The following is a 19,364-nucleotide window of genomic DNA, read 5'->3' on the forward strand; positions in this document are numbered from 1 at the left end:
ATGCTTCAATGTGGTTTTAACAATGATTTCCTCAGCGGAATAGAGGAATCTCCTGCAAGAATATCACAATGACTCCTTTGTTAAGAGAGCTATAACAATAAAATTCAGATCTGATATACATGCTCAGGAATTACATCAGCAACTCATACCAACTGATGTAGTAGAGAAATTCGTCCTTCAAACCCACTGAATGAGAGATGGAGCTATGGGAAATACTCAGCCTGCAAATAGGAGCTTCGAACAACTTGAATAGAGACCACACATTTCACAAATCACTTCAGAACAAAGCCACTTGTTTTAATTTAATTCTGCTCTCTGATTGCAAGGAGAAACTCGGTCTATTAGGTACTCAACCCCTGAAATTACCAAGCCTGTCCTCCTCTAGAATGAATATGTAAACTTCAGATCTAGCTGGTGATTTATTTTCAAGGAAAAGTCTTAACTGCTGAACTATACCTCTCGTACAGGAAGAATTACATCCATAGGGTGGAATATGTAGCTCTCCTATCTTGGTCTATGGAGAGTATACCCTAGTTGGCATCTGTTTTTCCCACCCACCTGGCCAATGGGTGCTGGCTGCTTGAGTTAGGCACTATCCTTACTAGTTATGGTAAGTGGCATCTTGCTCAAGCTAGAGATGCAGTTGTTCTACCATTGACTCTTGAGGGTCAAGTTGGGAAGATCAATAGATAATAGGATAGGCACGATCCTTACCATTTATGGTAAGTGGTATTCCTCCTATTATCTCTAGGCAGTGGGATGTTGATTTGGGGTAGCATCAAATGTGCTCTAGGCCTCAAATTTTGCAGGGAAGCTTGGGCACATGTATTCCAAAGAACCTAGAAAGCGTTTTGGGAAATTCCACCCAGAAACAATTTTATTAAAATAATTAATATTTTTTAATGGGCCCCTAAGTCTAAACTTAGGAAATTAAAAATATTAATGGGTATTAATGTAATTGTGGGTGTAACTTCTAGAAGAAGATGAGGATCAAGCTAAAATGATCTTAGCCATTGATTAACTTTTAATCTGGGCCGTTGAATGTCAACGAGAAGATTATTTAAGGAAGCTTGAGGGTCATTTGGAAGACACACCGAGAGATCAAGAGATCGAATTTCTGAAGTGAGAAGTTCTCAGGAGGAAATTCTGATCGAGTAGATTTCTTGCAGTTGAGGGGTAGAGATAGCATCCAGAGAGAGAGAGAGAGAGATTTTCTCAGCCGGAGAATCATCAACAGAGAGAGGCAGAGAGTGATCCAACAACTCTTACGCAAAGGAAAGCGCAAGGCCATGCAGGGCCACGCAGAGGGTGAGAGAGAGTCTGAAATTTTGCAGCAGAGTCCAGTTTCAGAAGCCGAGAGCTAGGGGGTGAGACGAAATAAAGTTACAACATTGGCTCCAGCTGGGGACTGCTTCCCCTGTGGGATGCAGAGAACAAGTAGGTCCAAGTGCCTTCTCCTCGGGCTATGGAGTCTTTGTTGAAACATATACTTGCAATTTTTTTCAAAAATAAAATAAACTCTCCGGATATTTACAGATGATGAATGAATGGATGAAAAATTAATACTGAATGTAATGTTTCAAGTATTTCCCATTGACTGGCAATGAGGAATACTCTCCTTCCAAATTTTGTAGGATGAATGTATTGTTCCCTTTGACTTCTGTAATGCTAAATGGACCAAACCAGAGGTTGTCAAATTTTGCATGCTTGCCTTTATCTTCTCTCCTTGTATCCCATCTAAGCACTAGGTCACCTTTCTTGAAATTTCTTTCTCTAGCCTTTCTGTCAAACAGTTCTTTCATCTTATTTTGGTATTTCCTGAGCTCAAAGACATTTATACTGCATCCATCAGTTATACTTTCCTCATAAAATGAAAAATATATGTTTAAAAAATAATAACAGTGTAATATTACTCGAGATATCTCAAAATTTCCCAAAAATTCTGAGTTTGATTGAGTTTTCAGTGAGGCAAATTGTCAAACAGTTTAGTGACACATGGATGTAGGTGCATTTTTGTGTTTCTCATTCAATGTAATACTCACAATACCAAATATATATTCAAGAAAAACACTTCAGATCAGAAGCATAACATTTATATATCACTAAGAAGTGACATAGGTCATTACCATTAGTAAACAAGAGGTACACCTTTAGATTTATGGACTAAACATAGAGCTGATATATACAATAAAAACACAAGGAACCTGGAAGATGCTTCAATGTGGTTTTAACAATGATTTCCTCAGCGGAATAGAGGAATCTCCTGCAAGAATATCACAATGACTCCTTTGTTAAGAGAGCTATAACAATAAAATTCAGATCTGATATACATGCTCAGGAATTACATCAGCAACTCATACCAACTGATGTAGTAGAGAAATTCGTCCTTCAAACCCACTGAATGAGAGATGGAGCTATGGGAAATACTCAGCCTGCAAATAGGAGCTTCGAACAACTTGAATAGAGACCACACATTTCACAAATCACTTCAGAACAAAGCCACTTGTTTTAATTTAATTCTGCTCTCTGATTGCAAGGAGAAACTCGGTCTATTAGGTACTCAACCCCTGAAATTACCAAGCCTGTCCTCCTCTAGAATGAATATGTAAACTTCAGATCTAGCTGGTGATTTATTTTCAAGGAAAAGTCTTAACTGCTGAACTATACCTCTCGTACAGGAAGAATTACATCCATAGGGTGGAATATGTAGCTCTCCTATCTTGGTCTATGGAGAGTATACCCTAGTTGGCATCTGTTTTTCCCACCCACCTGGCCAATGGGTGCTGGCTGCTTGAGTTAGGCACTATCCTTACTAGTTATGGTAAGTGGCATCTTGCTCAAGCTAGAGATGCAGTTGTTCTACCATTGACTCTTGAGGGTCAAGTTGGGAAGATCAATAGATAATAGGATAGGCACGATCCTTACCATTTATGGTAAGTGGTATTCCTCCTATTATCTCTAGGCAGTGGGATGTTGATTTGGGGTAGCATCAAATGTGCTCTAGGCCTCAAATTTTGCAGGGAGGCTTGGGCACATGTATTCCAAAGAACCTAGAAAGCGTTTTGGGAAATTCCACCCAGAAACAATTTTATTAAAATAATTAATATTTTTTAATGGGCCCCTAAGTCTAAACTTAGGAAATTAAAAATATTAATGGGTATTAATCTAATTGTGGGTGTAACTTCTAGAAGAAGATGAGGATCAAGCTAAAATGATCTTAGCCATTGATTAACTTTTAATCTGGGCCGTTGAATGTCAACGAGAAGATTATTTAAGGAAGCTTGAGGGTCATTTGGAAGACACACCGAGAGATCAAGAGATCGAATTTCTGAAGTGAGAAGTTCTCAGGAGGAAATTCTGATCGAGTAGATTTCTTGCAGTTGAGGGGTAGAGATAGCATCCAGAGAGAGAGAGAGAGAGATTTTCTCAGCCGGAGAATCATCAACAGAGAGAGGCAGAGAGTGATCCAACAACTCTTACGCAAAGGAAAGCGCAAGGCCATGCAGGGCCACGCAGAGGGTGAGAGAGAGTCTGAAATTTTGCAGCAGAGTCCAGTTTCAGAAGCCGAGAGCTAGGGGGTGAGACGAAATAAAGTTACAACATCGGCTCCAGCTGGGGACTGCTTCCCCCTGTGGGATGCAGAGAACAAGCAGGTCCAAGTGCCTTCTCCTCGGGCTATGGAGTCTTTGTTGAAACATATACTTGCAAATTTTTCAAAAATAAAATAAACTCTCCGGATATTTACAGATGATGAATGAATGGATGAAAAATTAATACTGAATGTAATGTTTCAAGTATTTCCCATTGACTGGCAATGAGGAATACTCTCCTTCCAAATTTTGTAGGATGAATGTATTGTTCCCTTTGACTTCTGTAATGCTAAATGGACCAAACTAGAGGTTGTCAAATTTTGCATGCTTGCCTTTATCTTCTCTCCTTGTATCCCATCTAAGCACTAGGTCACCTTTCTTGAAATTTCTTTCTCTAGCCTTTCTGTCAAACAGTTCTTTCATCTTATTTTGGTATTTCCTTAGCTTGTACTGAATTTCATCCCTGTCTTCATTCAACTCAATAATTTGATTAATCCTTCTTGAGAAATCATATTTTTCTTCATAGGATTCCTAAAGGAATCTCATAACAGGTAAAGCTAAATGAGTAGGAAAAACTGCTTCCTTGCCATAAACTAATTGGAAAGGAGACTTGCCTGTTGATCTCTTAGGAGAAACTCTATTTGCCCAAATTGCATGGATTAGGTGGCTGTCCCAACTCTTTTTATGGTCTTCAAGAGTCTTCTTAATGACCTTAACTAAGCTCTTGTTGGAGGACTTTGCTAGCCCATTACCTTGTGGATAGTATGGTGTAATAGGATTGAATACTTTTGACAGAACTCAATCATTTTAACAATGCTGAAAGCTGCTGCATTATCTGTAACAATCTATTGAGGACATCCAAATCTTGATAGGATTTTTTCTTCAAGAAATTTAATGACAACAGTATCAGTTGCATTTTTAACAAGTATGGCTTCTACCCACTTGGTAAAATAGTCTGGACTCTGTAGCAGTTAAAATCCATTTGTGTTGATTAATTGATTGTGGATGAATTTTCCCTATAAAGTCCAACCCCCATTGTAGAAAAGGAGCATGAACCAATACTAGAACCAAAGGAAGTGCTGATAGTTTCTGTTTTCTTGCAAATAATTGGCATGGTATGCAACTTCTTACTCTTGGTCCAACTTCTTTAAAAAGTGCTAGTAGAAACCGGCGTTTAAAATTTTGTAGCTATTGCTCTCCAGGCATAGTGTCCACCACAAAACCTTGCATGGAACTGATCTATAATTCCCTCTGTTTCATTTTCAGTTAAACAAAGAAGAAGGATATTAAGAGGGTCTTTCCAGTATAGATTAGCATTGATAATGCAGTATTTTACTGCTTTAAGCTTCAGGGCTTTGCACTGCTTCAAGTTAAGATCAGCTGGACATTGAAAATCCCTAAGAAACTGCACAATATCAGAGTACCAATCAGAGAGTAGATATTTCTGATCTATGTGAACAAGAATGGCTTGATATGAAGAAAGAGGTTCTTGTGGGTTCTCCCCTTCTATAAGAGGAGGAGGTTCTTGTGGATTCTCCTCAGATATTAAGGAAGGTTCTTGTGGATTCTCCCTAACTATTAAGGAAAGTTCTTGTGGATTCTCCCCAGATGAAATTTCAGAAACCAAATTTATCCCCAATACTTTGCAGTTGGATTCAACCAACAATTTGGCCAGGCCTTGGCCTTTTACTAGCTTTGTGGTCTTAATTTCAAGGTCAAATTCAAGGATTTTAGCAATCCATCTCCCTCTTCTTCCATCAGTATCAGGCTGGGTCAAAACAATTTTAATAGCATGATTAGGGACATAAGCTGTAATGTGTGAATGCAAGACATAGGTTCTAAAGGCTTTGAGGGCTTGAATTAAGGCATAAGCTTGTTTTTCAATAATATCATACCTAAGTTCAGCATCCCTCATAACTTTGGAAAAGAAGGCTATAGGTTGGTCATCACCATTTGTGTTCTTCTGTAAAAGTACAACAGCTAAGGTTGTCTCGGATGCAAAAGAAAATATGCTAAAAGGTGAAGAATAATCAGGGCTAGCTAATGTAGGGGCCTCAGATATAGCCTTTTTGATCTGATCAAAAGCATATCTAGCAGAAACTATCCATTTCACTTCATTGTTTTTCTTTAGCATATCAGTTATATCCTTAACTATCTCTGCATAATTAGGGATGAACCTTCTGAGAAAATTAATTTTTCCAAGGAAGGTTTGTATCTCTTTCTTATTCCTTGGTAGAGATAGGGTCTGAATAGCTGAAACTCTCTTTGGGTCAATTATAACTCCCTCCTTGGAGATTATATGCCCTAGTAATTTTCCTTCCTTTATAACAAATAAAGATTTCTTCGGATTGATGGATATGCCGAATTTCCTGCACTTGTCAAAAACCTTGCTCAAGTGTTTTAAATGATTTTCATCAGAATCAGAGAAAACAGTTAAATCATCTAAATAAATGACAGTAAATTCAGATGTTTTACCTACAAATTCTAGATCCATGGCTCTCTAGAAAGTGGCTCCAACATTGGTTAACCCAAATGGCATTCTAGCATACATAAATGTACCCCAAGGTGTGGTGAAAGCAGTTTTGTCTTGGTCAGCTTGACTTACCATGATCTAGTTGTAACCAAAAAATCCATCTAGCATAGAAATCCTATTTGCACTTGAAACTTTCTGAAGTAGATGATCCATTTTGGGCAATGGATAGTTATCCTTTAAAGATGATTTATTTAGATTTCGAAGTCTACACATAGCCTAATCTCACCATTTTTTTTTATTTTTATTTTTTATTTATTTATTTTTCATTTTATTTTATTTTTATTTTATTTTATTTATTTTTAATTTTTATCTGATAGGAACTAGGTTGGCTACCCAATCAAAATACCTTAAAGGTACTATGATATGAGCATCAAGCAACTTTTTAAGTTCTTTCTCAATGGTTGGAAGTAGTATGGGATTGATTCTTCTTAGTTTTTGCTGAAAGGGTTTTGCTTCTGGTTTCAAAGGAATCTTATGCTCAATCAAAGATGTATCATAATTAATAACTAATAAGAACTTAGTAATCAATTTTCTTCTCCACTCCTTGTTAACCACAACATGTGATCACACTATCACATTGCTGGCTAGGTCTAGATGCTCCTGCATCAATAGTAAACATAATTTCTCTAGTAGGGGTAATGATGGCCCTTTGGCTTGGCAAATAAGATGCATGACACTTCCTAACAAATTCTGGGGTGCTGTGGGTACGAGGAAAAATATAGTGGGGTAAATTGGACTCCCACAACTGAATGTCATCAGATTTGTCTATGTATTTGTCTTTGAGCCAACAATACATCTCAAAGAGGTCAAATTCGCAGAGAGTTTCATGGATTTTAAGGTCTCTGTCAGCTAAAGGGATGTGGTGAAAATCAATGGGAGGATAGATCAGAGGATTGACAGGTTCCTTTGGTCCCTTGTCCTTTGGAGGCATCTTTGGATAAGGCTAAGGACAGTAGTGAAAATTGGATTGGAGGTTTCAATACACAGAGAGGAGTCAGGTTTTGGGGGCAAGAACAAAGGCAATAGGCTGAAAACGAGTGAGCAGACAGTGTCACTGGCGGGTGAAAATGTCAAAGTTTAGTCCAACAAACCTGTAACAAAGCAATAACAGTGACAGTGCATGAATTCAGTAACCAGTTAATGAGTGAAAGGGAGGTTTATATAACAGTGTGGTTTTTCCGTTGAAGGTGGCGCAGGTCCGTTGGATTAACGACTAAACCATTTACTGCTTAACGACTTAATTTTGGAGGGAGCGGATGTAATTGGTGGAGTTAATGGGTAAATGACGTGGCAGAAGATGAGTGGTGGGAGCGCAATGTGTAGAGGAATGGTATCAGCAAGTGGAAAAACAACTTTTCGAAGGGGGGGGAGCGGTAAGCAGTTTCGCTTGAGGGGGGTCCGAAAGGCTATGGTGTTGACAGATAGGGGCGTGCGTGGTTTGAAATACCGCCCATTTCGGCCCCCCCCGACGGTAAAGTTTGGATGGTGAGGGGGGGCTGAAATACTGCTTGGGTCGTCCGAGCTTGGGAGATGGGTGGAGATGAGGTGAGAGGTGGCAGAGAATTAGCATGACGTGACAGGGCACCCGGTGGGGTTGGCGGGAGTTAATTTACCGCATAGTGGGGAATATTTGCAATGTATGAGGGGGGTAATAAACTTAGGAATAGGTGATTAATACACCAAAGTATGAGCGGAGGGGGAACTTTGGGGTTTTTAAAACTTAGGGATAGGGAATTAATATACCAAAATTAATTGATATATAACTCTTTAGAGTAAAACCTTTGCTCCTTTGCCTTTTTCTTCTGCACATGAAAACAATACTTGACTTTTCCCAATGTGGCACATTTTGACTAGTAGCTTGTGCATTTATAAAAATATGAAATGAAGCCATTCTTTTCTTTTTGCTTCCCTAACATTTTATTTTTCTTTTGCCTTATTTGTTTAGGGCAGCTAACACCTATCATTTTATTGATATGGATGCCTATAAAACATTAAATTGGCCTAACATTTTAACTTTTCTTTCTTTTGCATCCATATCCTAACTTAACATTTTAAAATTATTTTTGGCTAATATACTAACTTATCAAAACCAAATAATGTTACAACAGGGGAGACAATTGCAGTAGCTAGGAGCCCTAGAGACTGAGTAGTGCAGTGCAGATGGCACAAAGAAGAGGTCAGCTGTAGCATAGTAGATTCAGAGGGTCAGTGCAGAGACTAGTAGCAGTCAGGCTCCAACATTCACGTGGTATCATACTGAACACAGTTAGTTCAATAATTTTGGATGTTTTTCCGTTGCTGATGGAGTAGCAGCAACAATTTGCAGTGTAGTGGCAGTGCTAGCAGCAACACAGATGCAGCACTTGAGAGGGAGCTGTAGTACGAATGCAGTGTTGACAGTGGCAGTGTCAGCAGCAGTACAGTTGCAGCAACAACGCAGTAGTTGGTGGACAACATGTCAGACATCAGTAGCGCAGAGGACGATGCTTCAGAGTTAGAGCAGTATGCAATAGCGTATATTGCTAGAGCACATTCCTCGCTAAGAGGGAGTGTTGATTTGGGGTAGCATCGGATGTGCTCTAGGCCTCAAATTTTGCAGGGAGGCTTGGGTACATGTATTACAAAGGACCTAGAAAGCGTTTAGGGAAATTCCACCCAGAAACAATTTTATTAAAATAATTAATATTTTTTACTTGGCCCCTAAGTCTAAAGTTAGGAAATTAAAAATATTAATGGGTATTAATCTAATTGTAGTTGTAAATTCTAGAAGAAGGCTAGGATCAAGCTAAAATGATCTTAGCCATTGATTAGCTTTTAACTTGGGCCGTTGAATGTCAACGAGAAGATTATTTGAGGAAGCTTGAGGGTCGTTTGGAAGACACACCGAGAGATCAAGAGATAGAATTTCTGAAGTGATAAGTTCTCAGGAGGAAATTCTGATCGAGTAGATTTCTTGCAGTTGAGGGGTAGAGATAACATCCAGAGAGAGATTTGCTCAACCGACGAATCATCATCAGAGAGAGGCAGAGAGTGATCCAGAAGCTCTCACACAGAGGCTGACGCAGGGCCATGCATAGGCAGCACAGAGGGTGAGAGAGAGTCTGTAATTTTGCAGTAGAGTCAGTTTCAGAAGACGAGAGCCGGGGTGTGAGACTTGGAGGCTGATGGAGGGATTGCTTGAGGACTGCGTAGAGGCAGCGCAGGGCCTGCCAGAGGCACCTCATGCAATGACCGGATCAGCGAGGATTTTTCTTAGTGATTGTGTGAGGCAATCTCACAAATCTTTCTGCCAGTATTTCACTCTCTGTAACTGAATAAGCCTTGAGGTATTTAGAGATGCATTCAGAATTTGCTACTGCTCAATAATAATAAACCCTCAGATCTGCTGCACCGGTTTTCCCGCATTGGGTTTTTCCGGGGACATTTGTCCAAAAATAACGATGTTATTGTGTTATATTTTCCTTCTTGCTTAGTCTCTTGTTTCTACATATAAATTAATTAAGTGAAGGTTGCAGTGTATGTATTTCAATATTTGTCGTAGGAAACTGCAAATAACTTGTTCATGTAATTCTAACAAGAAGGAGAAATATCATCAGTTGCTGCAGTAGGGATTTTGTTTAGGAATTTTGACATGGGATGGACACGATCCTTACCTCATAAGGTAAGTGGCATCCCTCCTATAGTCTGTGGTTTCGCGGGTGGTAGCATTTGGCTCCTCGCTGACAGAGTTTCCTGGGTCATAGCATTGGGCTCCTCAATGGTAGGGTTTCATGAGTTGTAGCAGGGTTCCCCGTTGGCAGAGTTTTCCGAGTGGTAGCAATGGCTCCTAGCTGACAGAGTTTCTTGGGTCGTAGCATTAGCTCCCCGTTGGCGGAGATTCTCGGGTAGCAACATTGGCTTCCCGTTGGCAGTGATTCCGGGTAGTAGAAGTGTCTCCTCGATGGATAGAGGGTGGTAGATAAGGGTCCCCTACGATGTCAAATTCTTCTTCTTTTAGATTAGAGAGTGCTCAACATATGAGTAGAGCAGAGATGAGTAGGGATGAGTAGAGATGAGCAAAGACGACATTTGATGATGACGAGATATTTGTGATAAGACATATGTTGCAGTCGGTAATTTCTCTAGCTGAGAGGAATTGTTAATTTTTTGGCAGCTTAGAGACAAATTCCCTCCTTTGGACAATCTTCCTCATCAAGGAAGACCCCTCCTAGCCCTTGGAAGAATTTAATTTGGTTGAGGAAAAATATATTTTTAATATGGAAACCCACATGTGCACAAAAGGACAGGTTAGCCCAAAAGAGAAATTGGACACCCTTGGATGGCTATAAATACAAGTCAAGTGACCCTCATTTGGAGACTATTCATCAAGCATTCTTCTTTCTCTCTTCTTTGGTTTGGCACGCACAGGTCTGAGGTTGGTTTGCTGAGATTGGTTCGTACAAGTCCGAGATTGCAGGGTTTGAAGCTTGCATGTGTGATTAGGGTTTTTGGGTTCCAGCCGCAAGGTTGCCACAAGACATTTTTGGCTATAACTGCACACACGCAGGCCTATTTGTGTAGTTGGAAAGTTTCAACTGCACGCACGCCTCTCTCTGTGTTGTTGGGACTTAGGGTTTTAGTTTGACAATTGACTGCAGATTTTGTCAGTTGACTGCAAATGTTGACAGTTGACCACAAGCTTTTGAATCAGGGTTTTGATTATTTGTGTTGCTGGGTTCATCTCTTGAATGTTGTTTGGTTGATTTTGCTGTATAGTTTTGTGGTTGAAGATCTGGATCATTGTACTCTCTCTTTGTTGAACATTTTATGACAATCTAATAAGAAAAAGGGTTTTCCCCCTTGTGGGGCTTTTCCATGGTCTTAGACCAATCCTGGTGTCTATATGTGTGAATGCTTTTCTTCTATTGTTCCTTTATGTTCCGCCGCATTGATGATGTTATTGTTCTTTTTGTATAATTGAATATGTTGTTAATGATGTTATGATGTTGTGGGGTGAATTAAATATGTAAATGATGAAATGCAATTATCTAAAGCAAAGAACCATATAGCCCTAAGATAAAATAACAATTGTGTTTTCATGCGAAGCAAGAGGTTCAATGAAACCCAAACTTGACCCTTGCAAATATGCTCGTTCCCTTCGACAAAATTTGTTCTCTTGGCACTGCAAATTTAACCCAACCAATGGACAAATAAACCCTCAGATTTTGGCCTTCTTAAGGAGAGGACTCGGTACTCTTGGTAGCTATTCCTACATGGCCTCTTGGTTGCCTTGGCAAGAGAAATAATTCGACCCTACTCCTGGAAGAATAATTCGACCCCTTTTTGAGATTGGAAACTTGGCTCTCTTGAACCCTAGAAATCAAACAATTTGACCTTCTCAATCGTTGATGTAATTCTGAAAATGAATGTCCAAGATTAAAAAGGTTTATCCTTCAACAAACTCGCTTCAACACCTGCAATGAGCACATTTGGAAGATGTGACGTAATCTTCCCTTGAGTTAACTAGGGTGGCACTCAAAGTCCACCGAAATTAGCTATTGAGTTTCACTTGAAACTTTGAAACTCGCTTGAGCTTTTTCACAATGTCAAATAGAAATGATAAAATAGAATGAATTGCCATTGAGTTCCTCCTTTTATAATTTTTCATGGAGCCTCCCTCTAGCTTCTAGATTATCCGTTTTTTCCTTATTATTTAATTGGTTGGGTCCATTTTCCACTTTTTGCATCCATTTAAATAAAATAATAATTTGCTTCCATTCCAATAAAATAATAATTTGTCTCTCTTTTCCAATAAAATATTAATTTGCCGCCATTCCATTAAAATAATGATTTGTCTTCCTCCAATAAAATAATATTTTGTCGCCATCCCAATAAAATAATAATTTCTCCCTTATCTCACAAAATAATATTTTCCCTTTTTAGTATTATCCAAAAATTTGCAAAACTCCTAAGTGATTTTTGAATGCACAAAATTGGGAACATCACAAACAGTGTGCTTGCAAGAAGGTGAGCAGATTTCTTATTGTTATTCTTTAATCTACCTTTTTATGCATTATTAACTCAGGAAGCAGATGAAGGACTAGCCAAAGGAAATGAACAATTGAACTCAGTGATACATTTTCTAAATGTAATATGAGGAATTTCACCAAGGAAGGGAACCACACCCAAACTTCATTACAATGATACTCAGGTGTGAAGCCACACCATGTTGGCAAAATATTAAAATAATGGAGTCTGACCATGTCATTTAAACGTTAAAAAATTGGAGTCCCTATATGTGAGGGAGCATTTGACTTCTCAGTGATATTAGGATTTATTCCTGGTTTCCACTGCAATAACTGATAGTGTTTGGTGTCTCACCACTTCCTCATGGAGTCTTAGCTCATAGAGTCAGATCATCCCAGTGGAAAGAAACTCTTAGGTGACATCTCAAAACGACTTCAGTTCTTGAGGCTTTGTAAGCCCGCCAGAGAAACTTTACTGTCAAGCTTTGTAGAAGAGGGCTAAGATTTTTTGTAAGGTTCTAGCAAAACAAAAGGGACGAAGAACACAACTGTTCAGAAATTTAGCCAATATATACACCAAAAGGTGATTGGAAAGGAGCGTTAAGGTTAGTTTGTTGTGCATCTAACATATGAGGTCCACTCTCTTAGTAGCTGGAATTCCATAAAAAGGAGAAACGAGTTACATTTAATTTATGCCTAGTGATTTATTATTTTATAAACTCTAGGACAAATTTTCAAACTTCCATGTATCCAGCTTGGGTTTCCTCACACCTGATTCTCTGTGCAATATGATTGTCGAATATGATTGTCAAGAAATTTAGGTGAAATAAAACACAATGTCATGGAAATAGTTTACTGATAAACTCTCATTTTACAGAATTGGGATGTCATCTATAATGTTACAGTTTCACCGGTCTACTTCACATGGTAGACATAAATACACAAGTCATGTATGAGGTGGTTATTACTTATTAGTTATTACATATCAAGATTATGTTAGAACTTTTTTTGTTGTAGACCTTGTGATCTGAACTTTATTTTTGTCTTATTGTCATTTTCAGGTGTCCCTATCATCCCTAAACCGACATGCTGTTGCCACAAGAGAAGATGTCGGGACTTCAAAGGCACTTTGTCTTCAGAAACATTTTAAATCCATATTTCCAGAGAGCAAAGTTGACGCTAGAGTGCAGCTATATGATGCATCATCTGAGGGGGAAATTCTTGGAGGGCAGCCTGATTTTGTTTTAGATTGTATTGACAACATTGATACTAAGGTTGAATTTTGACTTCCTTTTCTCTCTTTAGTGTAGAATTTGCTTCCACTAAGGTTGGATGTTGATTTCGATAGTTGCTAGAGCAACTCTTGTATTGGATTATAATTAGTACATAAACTTTAAAGTTATGTTTTCTGTTATGTTGGTTGACAATATAATTTTTTTGAAGTGTAATACTAATCAGACAAAAGGATAGTTGGGTTACACAACATATGGCAACATGTAGACCAAAAAATAGGAAACACAAGATAAAATATGCAAGTCTAAGAGTACGCATATGGACACACTCCTAAATAGCAGTAATTTGAAATAATGCTTTAATTTTATTATATAAAGTCTGGACTCTGTATAGAGGATTATCACATCTGGACACAACAGGGCAAGATCATACCCATAACAAGAGTCATAGAGAATGGTCACTCTTTGTGCCTTTCATATGTTTGTTATACTAGTGAATTGACAGGTGGGGAGTTAGGGAAATGATAGTAAATGGCCACATAATTTCCTGCATATCAATCCGTGTTTCAGGATCCCTGCCACATAATTTCCAGAATTAAATTCCTTATAGATAGAAAGTTGTGGCTCGTTTGTAATAGCCATCCCTGAAATGTCAATAGTAAATAGGGATAGGTAATGTAGCTGCTAGCATCAGGTATACTGTTGGTTGATGTAGAAATTTTAGGGTTCACACAAATGAACAAAAGACACAGAGTAAAGAAATCGACTGTTCCACCAAGTTTCAGGGATGAGCGGATGTGATAATGCATATAAGAGACGCGTGGAGACCAATGGTTTAAAAACTGGGACTGGCTAAGGCTCTGACTGGATTAGAACCTGAAACTTTTCTGAACTGAACGATGAATTGGTGTATGAAAAAATACATAAAATATGAAAAATTAAATTAAAAAATACATAAAAGTTAAAATATGAAAGTTTAATTAAAAATACATATTTATGTGTTGATATTCTCCATAATACATTTTATTGCAAATCCAGAAAGTTCACCTCACATTAGAGACTTCCTGGAGCTAATCCCTGCAAACTTTCAGCCATGGGGCTGATCTGAAAAATTCACACCATGTTAAAATTGGCAACTAGGGCCAAAATCCATGTGGGTCATCTTATTTATGGCAGTTGATATTTTCTTGGACCCCTCTGATCGAGAGGTGTAGGATTGATCTAAAGATCATCCAATTCCGATAAGTATTCATGGAGATATGAATTTATTTGTGTTATGGGACAATTCGTGAAAGTCGTCCAGCAACCAAATAACTCCCACTTGTGCTCAACGTTTTAGTATAAAAGGAGGTGGCCTGATAGTCATTTGGACACACACTTCACTCTTGATTTCTCTCCATGTTGAAGTTTCTAAGTTTACTTAGTTTAGAAACCCTTCATGCACTTTTTTCTGATTTATTCCTACCTACTTGTTATTTTTTTTTATCAAGTTATTTACAAAGTAAATACTGAAAATAAACACTAGTGCATGCTCAACATATTACAGATCAACAACTAAAAGAAACAAGAACAAACACACCACATGACACCATTATTTTTTGACCAATGTCCCCGGAAAAACCCAATGTGGGAAACCCGGTGCAACTATCTGAGGGTTTTCTTATTAAGCAATATCATAGTACAATCTGGGTGCCGAAATTGGCCTACCCAACAGAGAATTTCCTTAGCAGCTATACTTCACAGTTTGAGAGAAATCTCTTGGCTGAAACCCAGGAAAATCCTTCCAGCAGCTCCTTAGCACAAAATTGCTCTACAACCCCAGCGTCTGCCCAAACTGTACTGCGTCAGCCCCTCTCTGTCTCACGTTGGCCCTGCGTCAGCCTTTCTTGGCCTGTGTCAGCCCCAAGAGGCCCCGCGTCAGCTCTGGGAGCCTCTGCGTCAGCTGTGCTGGCCCCTCTGGTGCTCTGCATAGCACTTGGCTGCCTCTGCGTGGCCCTGCGTGAGCCCTTGCTGGCTCTGCATCACCCTCCTTTGCTGCTCTCCAGGCACAATCTCTGCCTTCTCTGTTGTTCTATACTCAATGCCCCCCAACCGCTCTCCCGATCACTGATTCTATCTCTCTTAGCAAACCTCGCTCTAGAGAATAGAATGACTGATCATCTGGTGTGTTCTCCAAGTGACCCTCAAGCCTCCTCTTATACTTTTCCTGTTGACATATCAACGGACAAGATTAAGTCCCTAATCAATGGCTAAGATTAGATCTGGCTTGATCCATGTCTTTTGGACAATTCTAACACAGATTCATATTAATACACATTAATATTTTATTTTCCCTAAGTTTAGACTTAAGGACTCCATTAAAAATATTAATTATTTTAATATCTCCGGATCTGTTTGAAATCTGCCCAAACCCTTTCTGGGTATTGGAGAACTCATGTGCCCCAACCTCTCCACCAAATTTCATGGTTAGAGCACATCCGATGCAACCCCAAATCAACACTCCCTCTTAGCGAGGACTGTGCTCTAGCAATACCCCTCACTGAGTATTACTCTGATCATCCGGCATCGGTACCTGTGCTGATGCTAGGCCTTCCTGCCCACCATACTCTGCACTACTGCCTCCTGTACAGCTACCCATGGTTCTACCACTGCCACTGCTGCATCTGTACGATAGCTCCCTCTACATTCATGTTGCCGTTGGTCCTTTCTCCCAGCACTGCATCCGCACTGCACCTCCTCTCATCATGCTGCATCGTGCTGCCCACTGTTGCACTGCAACTCAGTTACTGAGAAGTAAGTAACTGATCTCCCAACTGACCTCCCTGTTGGGCTAGAAACACCCACTGATGCTAAAGCTCCCTCTGCCACTGACAAGTGCTCCCTCTCTCTAACCTTTGTGCTGCTGCAACACCTCCCTGCATCTCGCACTGTTGCACACCTCTCTCTGCCTTCCTGCACTGGTGCAACACTCCTGTGCCTCTCACACTGCTGCAGCCTGCTAGCTCTGCGCTGTCTTGGGACTCCTGCACTGTAGCTCTCTCTGCCGCTCCATCCGCATCCGTCTCTACCCACTCAGCCAATCTTGCTACTCCTCGACAGGGCTCCTGTAGCAAGGTGTAATCCAAGAGGTTGGGTACCTCAAGGATCTTGCCCCTCATCGCTTGTAGTCTGCTTGAATATAGCTCGATGTCTCCCCACTTCCGCTCGTGGCATGTGTGCACTCATGGCATAGTCATCGTCTGTCAAAACTTCCTTCTCCGCCCGTACTGGCGCTGCCTTAGTCTCAAAAGACTCTCCCTTACTCTTCTTCCTTGGGCACTGGGTCGCATAATGACCCATTTCCCCACAGTGGAAGCACTTGATCTTAGAGAGATCTTTCTTCTTCCGCTTCTCCTGCTTTCCCTCAGATGCTAGGGCCACATCCTCCTCCTCCTGCTTGACCTTGATCCCTTTGCTGCTGCTACCTGTCTTCGATTGCCGTCTAATCTCTTTTTGGCAAAGAGCTGCCCACATCTCATCCCAAGGTGGGAGAGTCCCTCTGCCCAAGATACTCTGGACAAACACTTCCCAATCTTCTGAGACAACATTCAGGGTTGTCCTCACCATAAGCTCCTGATCCGATGTTGCTCCTATAGCAGTCAACTGGTCTCGGATCTCATTCAGTCCTCCGAGGAAGGTGTCAATCGATTGTTCCTTCTTCATCTGATACGACCTCATCTGGTTCTCGCGTAGCATTTTCTCTGCGCAGAAGTATGCTGGTACAGGTTCTCGAGAGCCTCCCACATCTCAACTGCCATTTCCTTCTTGGCTATATGTGGTACCACATGATCCTTGACCCCGTCAAGGATAATTCACTTGGTCGTCGCCATTGCCTCTTCGTACTTGTTGTTATCATTGCGGTCGACTGGGATAGCTATAACCTTCAAGGCGAAGTTATTGACACGATTCCTGTCAAGCACTGATAAGATTTTGGCCTTCTAGACTGCGAAGTTTGATGCTCCGTCCAGTCTATCCTGGTCTCTTACCCCGTGTAGTGCTATGACCAATGTTGCAGGAAACGTCCCCCCCCCCCCCCCGCGGATCTAATGCCCGAAGCGCGTCCCGTACAGATTCGTATAGGAAGCATCCTCGAAAGTGCGACTCCAAAATTCGGAAGCGCGGTTCCGCCTATTTTGGACGCTTCCTGGAAATTCCGGAAGCGTCCCTCCGAAGCGCGCTTCGTACGACGCTTCAGCCATACGAAGCGTACAATTCTCGTACGGTTCCGTACACGCTTCCAGAAAAGCGCCATGTTGTTTAGAAAATCGATTTTTTTTTAGGCGAGTTTGCATATTGGGGGTGGGTCCACCTTGGGTTAGGGTGAGGAATGAAGGCAAAAAAAATATAAAAAAATATAAATATAGCAGATGCTCCCTCATGGTAATGTTAAATTCTTAAAGTAAAAGTGACATTCTCCTTTATTTTTCATTTTCATCATTTTACTTAAATTTTTAACATTACCATGAAATGAATCAGGATGTTTGAGAGGTTCTAGCCTCATTGGACTTCATATGGAGAAAATAGAATTTCATATCCTATTCAAAATTCAGCAGACTTAACAGTTTTCAGGAATTCAGGATCAATGGGATTGTGGCATTTCATTAGATTATATCAAGTATGAAGGTATGCGATTAGCATTTAATCAAGAGCACCAAGCCCTATATGTACCCTAGTGTTGGTGGTGTCAATTGTTGAACTCCCTTGTCAGGCCCTTAGCAAAAAATTATCTTTCAATCAAGTCAAAATCATCGATCAAGCATGTTAAGCTTTTTCTACCATATTTTAAGTCTTGAATTAGGTAGTTTGTTCAAAATTGGGCAATGTTGACAAATATCCCTAGACAATCGAGGTAGAGGCAAAGGCTAGACAAGAGGAGAAGAATCTAGATTCTAGATGGTTGATGCTCGAATAATTAATCATTAATGTACAATGGATGCTATATCTATCTTGATTTATGCAAAAATATGCATGTTTTCATGTCTTCTACAACTAATTTGGTATTTGGGATGTTTGTTTTGAGTATAAATGCAAATATATATATATATATATATATATATATATAGCAGACGCTTCTGCAGATGCTTCGCTTCCTAGATTTTTGGTAAATGACGCTTCTGCGTCCCCGCTTCCAAAAAACTTCCTTGTTTTGTCCTCGCTTCGTGCAACATTGGCTATGACGCTCCTCTACTTCCCTCCTGGAAGTTCTCTGTTCGACTCCTTTGAGTCTCTACTTCCCGTTTGGAAGTTCTCTTCTGGACTCCCTCTGAGTCCTGATTTCCCTCCTGGAAATCCTTCTGCCGCTTGTCGAGATGTCCCCTACTCTGATCGTCTTGTGCAATTGCATTGCTGATCCAGGTTCCTCGGCTAGAAACCCTCGGTAACAACTCCTCTGGCCTTGCTCTGTCAGGTACTGTTCTGCCTACAGTACCTCACCAACTCCACTCTGCAATATTTCTGCAGCCTTCTAGATTCCAACAACTGCCTCTCTGTGAACTATGTTAGCACCTCTCTACCTCACGCTGGCTTTGCGTCACCCCAGATGGGTCTGCTTTAGCCTTGGGATGCCATGCGTTAGCCCTCTGGCCCTCTGCGTCAGCAATGCTGGCCTCTTTGAGGCTTTGCGCATCTCCCAACTTCTTCTGCGTGGCTCTGGCTGGCTCTGCGTCACACTGCTTGGCTTCTGCGCTGCTAGAAATAACTGCTGTCACCTCGGGACTACTGTTTTCTGTTGCTATTGCTCCGCTTGACTGATGTCTTTTAGTCCTCCTGTGATCTGCAATCACGCTCCGATACCATGTTGAAGTTTCTAAGTTTACTTAGTTTAGAAACCCTTCATAAACTTTTTCTGATTTATTCCTACCTACTTGTTATTTTTCTTTAACAAGTTATTTACAAAGTAAACACTGAAAATAAACACCAGTGCATGCTCAACATATTACAGATCAACACTAAAAGAAACAAGAAC

At 40.3% G+C, this 19,364-nt stretch overlaps 1 protein-coding gene across 1 annotated transcript in view; it reads left to right on the top strand.

Annotated features, from left to right (window-relative positions):
* The window catches only part of LOC149250731 (NAD(P)-binding Rossmann-fold superfamily protein), a 326,674-nt gene that overhangs the window by 84,834 nt on the left and 222,476 nt on the right, over positions 1 to 19,364 (top strand). The window contains exon 5 of the mRNA XM_089453731.1: positions 13,190 to 13,402. Within this exon, the coding sequence (XP_089309857.1) occupies positions 13,190 to 13,402 (213 nt within the window). The remainder of the gene's footprint in view (positions 1 to 13,189; positions 13,403 to 19,364) is intronic.

The sequence above is a fragment of the Pinus tabuliformis genome, chromosome 7 (assembly GCF_031772625.1).
Source record: "Pinus tabuliformis cultivar Carrire ecotype Pingquan chromosome 7, CPIR1, whole genome shotgun sequence".
NCBI classification, from domain to species: domain Eukaryota; kingdom Viridiplantae; phylum Streptophyta; class Pinopsida; order Pinales; family Pinaceae; genus Pinus; species Pinus tabuliformis.